This window comes from Pan paniscus, chromosome 13 (assembly GCF_029289425.2).
Source record: "Pan paniscus chromosome 13, NHGRI_mPanPan1-v2.0_pri, whole genome shotgun sequence".
Lineage (NCBI taxonomy): Eukaryota > Metazoa > Chordata > Mammalia > Primates > Hominidae > Pan > Pan paniscus.
The window spans coordinates 66,399,060-66,409,971 of record NC_073262.2 but is presented as its reverse complement, the minus strand read 5'-3'; the positions used below and the strand labels follow the sequence as shown (position 1 = coordinate 66,409,971).

Genomic DNA, 10,912 nt, shown 5'->3' with positions numbered 1-10,912 from the left:
TTATATATTTTATTCACTATTTGAATTTACACAAGGAACTGTAAATTCAACGCTAGGAATTTAATGTTGAAGGTTGATGAGCTCTGAACTTTTTTAACAAACAAGAACAGAGCAGTTTTGCCCGAATTGCACAGAGCATCTGCTGTGTGTCCAGAGGACTTTTGGTCGTCATTCCCCAAATGGGCAATAACTGCGATTATGAGCGCTTCATAGTTTTTTTTTTTAATTCATCTGTACTCAATCCAACAGTGACCCACAGATATTTTCCTACACTTATTTCTTTGTGGTAAAATCCAATGAACAACTTTTCATAATATCATTTTCAAAGCCATCTTGTAAAATATAACTAAAGAGGTTTCAGTGTTCTCTGTTACATCAGAATAAAGTTCTTCTGTTTTATTTCGAAGACTCCTTTTTAAAAAAATTCACAGAAAGGTCAAATCCATTCCAAATAGAAATCTCATTGCTTAGAAATATTTCTTAGGATCTCGAATCACTCTTTTTTTGTCTTTTAAATTCTGTCATCTGCCTAGATTTAACTGAAATAATTTTTATTTCTCAGTGTGTTAGCTAAAGGCATCCATTCAAAGGTAAGAACATCATAAAAGGTGAATGGAATTAATTTCAAAGTATATATTTGGCATTTTTAAAGAGCTGCATTTCAGCATCTGGAGAGCTGCAATTTAGGCTATCAAATCTACAACAGAGAAGCTGGGGGAAATGTGAACACCCTTATGAGGAGGGTCAGTCCTCAGCAAGTGCATTTTCGGTTCCAACCTTCAAAGGTAACATTTTCAGCTTGATGGGCTCCTGGTGGAATATATAATTTGCCTCTTTCATTCTTAGCTTCGTTGAAATATAGAGGACTGGATGTCTACCAGGCCAAAGTATAAACTCACCATTTATCTATTAAAGTCATATTTAATGAAAACGAAGAGAAATTATGACCCAATTCACTCTCTTTCTCATTACAATTCCTAAAGAACTTTGCCGGGCACATTATCTCGTAGACATCATGATCAAATGTTATTGTTTGCTTTATTATCTCAGTTGGATGGTTGGCTAGTCTAGAATGAAATAGGTTGAAGGCAATACTCTCAGCCTAGAAGTCTGAATGAGGTTCCCATTCAAATGATCCTGATTGTTTGCGGGTGGGGCGGGGTGATTAGTAAACCAACTGAGCTTACACTGCATAGTAAGCGTCTGGATGCCGCACATTTACATCTAACAAGAGACCCCAGAAAACGTGTGTGTGTTTCTTAAACCTTATGTTCCGAACAAAAGGCTATCTCAGCAACAGACAATCAGCACTGCATTGCTCCCTGGGATGCGAGCAACACACTCAACTGCACATTTCATTCTTCCTCGGCTCCCAGCACCACAAAGCCCCTACTCTCTTCCCACTCCTGGGTCCCCAGATTACTCCATAGAGGGGGGTTGGGAAGGCAGAAGCCTAACGTCTATGCCTGCGCACCAGCCGCCGACACCAGGGCCCCCCGGGCGCTGCTTTCTCCAGCCCGAGCCGCCTGGGGGAGGTAGGGAGGGGAGCCAGGGAGTGCGAGAGGGGACCGCACACCTAGACACTTAGGATTTTATTTATTCACAGGGAGGCGGGGGAGGGGAACTGGGCGAACGCGAATTTTCTCCCCGAAGTTGCCTCTTCTAAGCAGATCAAGTCGTTTTCTGGCTGGTGCTGGGGGCCCCGGGGAGGGTGCCGGTGAGGTCCGGGCTCTCGAGACCAGATCCCGTCCCGTGCGCAGAGGGGGTGGGGAAGGGCGGACGGGCCGCAGCTGTCGAGAGGGCCGGGAACCGGCAGGGAAGGGCCCGCGGGCCGGGGAGCAGCGCGGCTCTGTCCCGGGCCCTCCAACGCAGGCCGGGGAGCGCAGGGACCGGCTGGTCACGCGTGGGAAAGAAAGCCCCCTTCCCCCTACGGCGCTGCTCCCCTTTCCCCAGGCTGGGCCGCCAGAGAGTGCGTGCAGGGAGAGCTGCGAGTCCCCGCGCGCGTAATCATGACCTCGGGGCCCCCTCCGGGCCGCGTGAGCGCGTCGGCGAGGCTGGGCGGCCGCCGCGGCCCCGGCCGTGTAACATGACCCGAGCGGCCGGCCGGCCGGCGCGGCGCGGCCATTGAGCCCTCCCTGCCCATGAATCTCTGGCGCGTCTCTAGCTCGCTCGCCCGCTCGCCTCCCGCCTCCCTTTCTCCCCCTCCAGCTCCGCGGGCTCCGTGCGCCTCTCCCTCTCCCTCCTGGTCCTCCCGCTGCCCGTCTCTCTCCACTGCCCGCCTCTCGCCACTGCCTCCCGTCTTCTCTCCCTCACGGCAGCCTCCGTCTCTTTCTCCCTCTCTCCTTTGAAAACTGATCTTTGGCTCTTAGTGTGAAAGTGATTTGAATTTGGCTCGGCGGCGCTCTGCGCCTGCGCCCAGCCTCTGGCATGCTGGCTCCTTCCAAGCAGCTGTTTTGGGTTTGAAATTCCAACATGGCAGAGGCTGCAGTCCGTCTTCCCTTCAAAAACTTGGAATGATTTCAAATCATAGGCACCTTCACTTAACCCTAGCTTCCATTCATCAGCAAACACATCGGATCGATGCTACGCTAACCTATCGGGTTCTCTCTCCGCGCGTTCAGGTAAGAGGAGCTTCGTAGTTTTCTACCATCTGTTTAAATTTGTTTTTGTTTTATTTTTAAAGAATATAAATACATCCAAGACCTGTAATTAAAAGAGATCTTCAGTTGTGCCGTAAACATTAAATTCAATTTCCACTCGTTTCTATTCTGTACGCCAACCTGCTGTCTAATTTCTCTGTTCAAAGTAGCCCTGAAACATTATAATGCATATTTTTGCTGCTTAATCATTGTAACAATAGTATGGGATTAAGAGTTCGCGATTGCAAGAATCTCGCTTTTCGCTATATTGGGCTTACTTATTACTATCTTTTTACTTCAAAAATAAAAAATAAGAAAGCGGAGCCATAGGGTGGGGCTAGACTTTCTTCGGGAACTAACTTCTAAGTAAATAAGAAGTGTAAATAAGAATCTTGCACACACACAAAAAGTTGAGGTTAAATTACAATCTCGTGGCTGGGGGAACGAGAAAATGTCAGAAGATCGGTTGCAGAAAAATGTAAGCACATCATCTAGGAGGGGGTACAGCGTGGTGGGCGTATTGTTGGCAAGGAACGGGAGAGAAAGATGTATAATTTAATGGTATATACAATCCACTGATCCTATTACCGTCCTCCCCGGAGCTCTTGTTAGTTTCAATGGGAGTGAGTGAAATTGACATGGACTTGCATTCCTGGTCATGTGCTTTTTTTCCTTTCTTTCTTCTCCTGTGATCTGAGATCCCCTTTTTGTTGATGTTGCTTTCCCCCTTAATTATATGCATGTAGGTTAAATGAATACCTGACGAAAGGGCCCACGTTTCAAGGCAGTGACATTTGATAGCTGAGAGGAAAAGTGGCTTTAATGAAAAGCAACCTTTGGAATTCCTGCTTGTGAGAAATCCAATTCAGCTTTTTGTGCTGCCAGCAAGAAATGATCAGTAGCACCAGTGTTTATGGTATGTCAGTTTTGGAATTTACTTCCTTTGCATCTAAATAGGAAAGACAAATGAAATAGCATGATAAAACCATTGAAGACTGCCTGGCAAGCAGTTGCTCATGATATAGAATTCCTTTTTTAAAAAATATATGTTTAATGTCACCATGCTTTTTTTTCTTTTGCTATCACTTGTTTGTATATTGCAGTTTTGATTAATATATTACTTGAATCCACTTTTATCGGTTTTAGCTGTCATCCAGAAATTGCACGTTACTAGTAATGCACTATATATATATAACTGCTGAAGTCAAATAGTATGTAAATTAGTTAAACTCAGTGTGGGTTTTTTTTTTTTTTTTTTTTGGAAGGAGGGAGGCTGGGCAAAGGGGAGAGGGCAGGAGTGTTGGGAAAGATTACTAACTAATGAAAGTGTATCTATATATATGTACACACACAGGAACAGGACTGGATGAAAATTTTATTTTTCTCAATCTATTAATGCAGTTTGACTATCTGCTCTTGATGTTTGCACTTTGTGGAGTAATCAGTTCTTCTGAGTGTGGTTTTTTTTGGGGGGGGGCGGGTAAGTGAAGAGGTGTCTTTTACATGAAAATAAAAATTATATTTTGATTGTCCAAAGTCCTTGATGTCTTTTAAAGAGCAGGGATAGGTTTTTTTCCCCCCTTTCCATTCACTCGTCTGCCTGTCAGCGCTTTTTACTTTTAACTTGTGACAGAATTAAATAATCAGGCACTGAAATTGACTTCGTTTGAAATCGCTCTTTCCTTTCTTTACAAAAAAAAAAAAAAGTCAGTTAAATGGAGTGAGAGGGGATTTTCAATAGCTCTTGTGGCAGTGCCCTGTGTACACTTTGTAATATTCAATTAAGACAGAGGGAACAACAACAACAAAAAGATGTTAAAGTATTTTGCATAACCAAAGGATATGTCCACTTTAGACTTTTTTTTTTTTTTTTTTGGTTGTTGCTATGTTTACCCCATGACCGTTAATTCCTCCTGAAAAGAGAGAAAGAAGGAAAGAGAGAATATGAAAAAAGAAATAACAGTGGGGCAAAGCTGCCAGGGGTCTGTAGTGTGGCCGTGGTCACTGCTCTCTCCTAACACAAATGTGAATACGAAGAGAGGAACTACAAGACCCGTTGCGCGACATACACTTCTGGTTGGACTCTGGTGACTATTGAGCTAAATACACACCACACTTACACGATAGGAAGGATTTGATTGAATTTTGCATTTGGAACTTGTTGACTTTGAAGCGATCAATAAGAAGACTGTTTATTTTAGATGCACATAATTTGCCCTGAGAAATGTTTTAAGGAGGAGAGAGCACAGCTTTTTTTCCCCCGGAGCTGTTGGAGCGAATGGGATTGCCAGATGGGCGATTTCCCTCTGTGATGTTAAAGCTGTAATATATATTCAGAGCAGATTGGGCTGCTGCCTGTGATGAGGAGGATATTACATTTATAAATTTTAAATCGGAGCTCGGACAATGTGCTGAGAGCAGAAATTGGATGGTTTGACTGTTCACCGTATTGATACTTAAACGTGATTTCTAGGTAGTACTAATAATAATCATTGCAATAATTCATGAAAAACATACTGGTATAGGCAATTATATAATTCATGACATTTAACAGCAGATTTGAGTGTGTAAATTGCCCCCCTCTTAAGTCTCTGCTTACTATTAAATAATAGTCACATAATTCATTTCCCTATGTTTAAATGTCCGATGTGCAAATGATGTTAACTTAGGAGCCTTGTTATCATATATTAGAATTCTAGGGGTAAAAGTTTACATACATATATATAAAGTAGATACTTGTGTATATGTATAAAGTGGCGTTACTGGCTCTTGTTTTCTAATTCTTTACTCTGATTATTTTTAGATTTTGTTTGTCTCAAATGTGCGGCCTAAAGGAACCAGAGCTACAAACCTAAAAGACTAGAAAGTGGGCAAGTGCTCACACTCTGGCAGCTCTGCTGTTGCAAATTAAAAGTGTGTTGTGGTCAGGAAATGAAAGCTACAATGTCTCTTTTGAACAAGTCGTTTATCAAGAGAAACATCTATCAGGGACTGCCTTGTCACATTGATCCTCTAAAAGTTAGGTCCGAGGTGGAAGCTGCTTTGATGTTTTTGATCCTAAATTTAATACAACAGAAAAAAAGCAAGGATATTTTGACCAGTATAGATTTTTAAAAATGTTTCCTGGAACCAACAAGATCTATTTATTAGGATTTCACTATGTGTGAAGTTTTCTGGACGTAACAGTTGAAAGGTTGAAGGGGAAATCCCAGACTTTATAAATTGATGATTGTTAGAATATACATTTATAATATATTTAGTGATGGCTGGCTTCTTGGTGCACATGGAATGGACGTTTTGAACACAGATTGTTCAAAAGGAAAATTATTTTGAAAGAGTATTTTGGAAGAATATGTAGAGAGTCAAGAGTTTTTCATTCAAATTTTAGTTATCCTCTTCTGTTCTTCCTCTCTTTTACTCCTTCGTGCTTGTTTCTTATCTTCATTATATTTGTGACAAATTAGCTTTTATTTGGAAAAGAAACATTATTTCTACAAAAACCATGTCCCAAAACATGCTTGTACACATCGTCTCTATTGTTTATTAATTGTGCATGTTTATGGTTATCAATATATACTGCATGGACACATAAGTCCTTTGGAATTTCAGCTTAAAAATAGAGGTATCAGATTAAACATGCTATGTGTTCTTGAATAATGAATATGTTGTATGCATTATTTAAAATTGAAAAGGTATTGTTAGGAAAATGACCAAGTTGAAACAAAATTGTGAAAGCAGTTAGAAGCAGCCTGCTTCATTTTGGGAGGCAAAGATAGGAAAGAAGTGTTTCTTCTTTAAAATAGAGTTTTTGGATACTTGTCTTACACTGCTGGAGGCAACTTGTTATTTCATGTGGGTCTATCATCAAATAAGCAGGGAAGAGTAGGGTGGGAGTTTTGAGAAGTGTAATACTTGCTAATTAATCATGTCTGAAATGAAAGAATCATAGCAGGGTAATAAAGTCTCATTGTTGTTTTCCTGGAAGAGGGTAAGACTTCTGTTTGGAAGCTGTATGTGTGAGTTGATTTGCTTTTCTCTTCTCCTAAAAACACAGTTTATAGGGTCTCTTTGGAATTATTTCAAGAAACATCTTTTTTTTTTTCTGAAAATAGAGTATTTTTCTTTCTCTTGGCTGTATTTCATCAGTAAGATTCTTAAAACAGTATCTGATATCTTCTGAGTGAAAATAGGGGGTTTTATTCTTTAGTTATATTTAAGACTCCTGTAGCTGAGTTTCCAGGGCTGATATTTTTTTCCTTCCCATAAATAGAAAATATTTTTTGTTTTTGTTTTTATTCATGTTAGGCAGGAACTTTGAAAACCTTTTTGTAGGTAGTTACTTCTGATAGATATACAAGAGTGCAGAAATTTCATTAATTACTTTTAGATGATAAGAGTGTAACCAGAGAGAAGAAAATAGGTAGTATTTCCAAGAATCTATAGAGACCATCTGTATTATTACTTGGCATTTCTAAGATAGTTTAAGATATAAACCACCTGAAAAGATAAATGGGTAATTTCATTATAGGTTAATTATTTTTTCCTGAGCTTCTGGTTGTCACCTTTTAGAATTAATATCTTACTCAGGACATGCATAGGGACAGATCCACAAAGTTTGAGAGTCTGCACTGTTTTTCAGAATGTTCATGTCAAGGTGAAGACAGCCATGCTAATACTTCCCTGTTTTTGTCTGTGTGAGTGTTTGGATGCCTTGAATGATTGCCTAATTAAGTAATCACTTTTAGTGGCCCAAAATCAACAGAATTACTAGATGTATTTGAAACAATTGCAGGCTTTTGTGGTTTGAACTTTCTAGTTCTTAGAACCTTGGTTTAATAGAAATAGAAAGGTGCTGTTTTACCTTTGATCAATATATTCTTGAGTGCAGATTTCACATACTACTCTTTATAAAGTACTGTGTTCATTGTTGAAGAGCAAATAAGTTTAATTACCAGGAATTTAAATTGATTTATAAATTTTTGATTGGAAGAAACTATTCTGCAGATGTTTGTGTGAAATATTGACATATGCTACTGATCGATAGAACTTGATTAATCAGCATATCTGCTGTTTTTCTTGAGTCATTGATAAACTAGAATAAACAAATGGTTCAGAAAAAGCTATAAATTTTAACTCTCAATACAAAATAAATGTATGTGTCTTTCTTTTGAGATATACAAGAGCTAGTGTTTTATTGAAATCAATTGAACTTAGAAATTGTTTGGGGGTACCACTTAGAAGCTTACAAGTCCCAAAATTCTGCCTTTCAATTCACACACACACACACACACACACACACACACACAGAGCAAGAGAGAGAGATTGTACCTATATTATTGTTTATTGAAAATGAAAGAATTTTTTTGACACACTGCAAATAAATGGCCAGTTTAGCAAGTGCTTTCCATGGTTGGATTTTGTCATTTTCTTCTTTTTTTCCTAAACTTGAATTTTTAGCATTAACTTTTTCATTTAACTTCTGGCAGAAATTTTAAGCATAGCTGCTTTGGTATGATTGCTGATTACTAATCTTTTTGATATTTTTGATGTTATCATTTAAATGGCAATTTTCTTTCAGAAATGTTTATTTTAAAAAGTAAAATAGCAGGAATAAGGAGTATGAAAGAATATACTCAAAATAAATGGTACGTTGAAGTTCGAAGCAAATCAAAAGCAAGGGGTATGCTAAGTTTCCTTAGGGCAGCACCACAGGTGCCTGCTCAGAAGCGCTGCCTCAATACAGCACATCCGTAAGTACCTGTTGACAACAGTAGTCTTAGCTAAGAGACTGAGGAGGCAGAAAAGATAGGTGATCAGAAACCATCAAAACATGAGATATCATATGGCACTTTCTGTTAATAATATTTACATATTTTATGCAACAAATCTGCTTGTTGTCTTGTTATTTGAATATTGACACTTTGCTTAACATTGCATATGGTGGGCTGTTGTTTCAGGGTGTATCAGAAGCAGTAAATCCAAAGGAGAATTTCAATTTAGATGTATTTATGTTAAATATATGTATAAATGGATATGTTTGCTCATATTTTAGCTCTCATGACTTTCACAAAGCATTTATAGTATCACTGCTTCCAATCATTTTTGAAACTGATACATCTTGAAAGTAGAATGCATGATTTATTGTATGAAGGCCCAAGGTTAAACATTTTTTACCCTATAGCTCAGCTTAAGTATTGGTATTTTTGTGTTGGGAAATGTTTTTTAGAAAGTATGTTTTATAATTTTGGAAAATTTGCTTCTTACTAGGTTTCTGTTCTCATTTTCATAGGATGAGGAGCTTTTAACCAAACAGTTATTAAGGATATATAATATACAGTAAAGTTTTTTATACTACAGAATATGAAATGTAAAATACCTATAAAATGTTTTCTTTTACCCCATTTCATTATGTTGAAAATACCTTTACTCTCTTTCTTTGCTATGTTTTAATTTCTGCTGGTATTTTACATACTTATTCCATTTTGCTTATGGATATATTCCTGGCATGAGAACAGAAACTGCATTTAACTCCCTTTAGCTATATATATATTTCATATATATTTCATATGTGTATGTAGATATATGAAATATATATGTGTGTGTGTATATATATATTTTGTTTTTCCCGATTCAACTGTTTGCCTTATGTCAACTGGATGCTTTTTAAACAACTGATAATTAAATGTCAACTATTTATGAGAGTAAACTCATCTGAGAATGGGTAAACTCTACTTTCATGCATTAATTCATGATGAAATATTATTCTTGGAAATAGTAACATCTCAAATGAAATTTTAAAGGTAGTGCAATGTGAAGCCGTGGGTTTCTGTATGTCGTTCTAAACTTTTTGCTTATCTTTTGACTTACTATCCTCACCATTAAGAGACATTTTTACCTTCACCTAGGACCAGCTACATAATTTCTGAGACCCAGCGCAAAATTAAAATGTGAGGCATCTTGTTCAAAAATTAATTTGAAGACAGCAACACACAGCATTAAACAAAATGCAGGGCCCTGTATTGTGTGGTGGGGTGGGGGCCTGTGTGCCTGAACAAATGATGGGGCAATGAAGCCAGCCCTGCCTTCACCACCTACAGACTTTTATCTGGGGCCACCTTTGTAGAAGTCACTAGGTTTCCTATTGGAGACTGACTATTCCACAATGATTCCATCTGCCTCTGCCGAAAAAGATACTAATGAGAATTGAGTAAGAAAACTGATGGGAAATGAACCATTAAGTATCTCCTGCTCTTTCTATATCTGAACTGGGGATTGAAATATTTGCTTTTGTCTCATCTTGCCCTGTGTCTGATATATCTCCTATATATCATGTGACTTTTTGCTCAAGTATTCTTAAAAGGAACTTTGCGTGTGTGTGTGTGTGTGTGTTTAATGGTTTGCATGTAGTTACATACTTCAATACTTATCCCAGGCCCAGAATAATTGTAGTAGTAAGAGCTGAGGAGGTTCTCTGTTGCCAAGTACTGCCACTATCCCTCCTCGGTTAAGGCACAAGAAAAATGAGTATTTTTATGTAGAAATCCTACATTATCTGATACAAAATGCTGACCATTAAAAAAACGAAAGTATGCTCATTGAATGACAGGAAGGGGGGGCAGACCCCCAAATAACCTTGTTATAATAGTGTCAGTATTGATACGTGGACATTAGAAAGTGGTATTTTAGCTATATAAACATGTGACAGCTGTGTTAAAGAGGAAAAGTAACCATTTCATGCGGTAACACTAATGTTGCAGTATGCTATATTCAAATCCTGGACTTAGCTTCTCAATTTGTGTTGCAATAACCTCCCTCTCCCTGAAAATTAGAGTCATATGACTCCTTTACCAACGTTCTGTGCTGATAGTTGGACAAAACATTTACATCGTTGCTTCCCAAAGTACTTCCCAATGAGATCAAACTTCATATTGTGATACCTAAAACTGAATTTTGAAGTCAAGTGCCTTTTTCAAATCAAAACTGAGATATGATGGAATGTCCAGCAAGTATGGATCTGAGTGCACTTGAAGTTGCACCATTTATTTTCAAAAGATATTTCTCACATCAGATGACTCTGCCAGGAAGGGAAATATCAAAGAGCTTGGAAAAAGTAACTATTCTTTTATGTAATCCAAGACTGGGGTGAAAGTGGGGGGCTTTAAAGATATTTTTGAGGAAGAAAAAAATTGAACTTATTTTGAATGCCTTGTTAGACTTTGTCGGGAGAAATGCTACATATGAGACTTTCTAAGAAGAAAAATCTTTGCCCTGTG

At 38.5% G+C, this 10,912-nt stretch overlaps 1 protein-coding gene across 2 annotated transcripts in view; it reads left to right on the top strand.

Moving 5' to 3' along the window:
• The first annotated feature begins 2,039 nt into the window (after nt 1-2,039).
• FIGN (fidgetin, microtubule severing factor) overlaps nt 2,040-10,912 on the top strand; it is a 128,447-nt gene continuing 119,574 nt past the window's right edge. The window contains exons 1-2 of one of the 2 annotated variants that reach the window (XM_003820932.7): nt 2,040-2,621; nt 3,386-3,555. In XM_003820932.7, coding sequence (XP_003820980.1) covers nt 3,531-3,555 — 25 coding nt within the window. In that variant the 5' untranslated portion in view covers nt 2,040-2,621; nt 3,386-3,530. The remainder of the gene's footprint in view (nt 2,622-3,385; nt 3,556-10,912) is intronic. The other variant, XM_008974406.6, reaches the window with a different exon arrangement.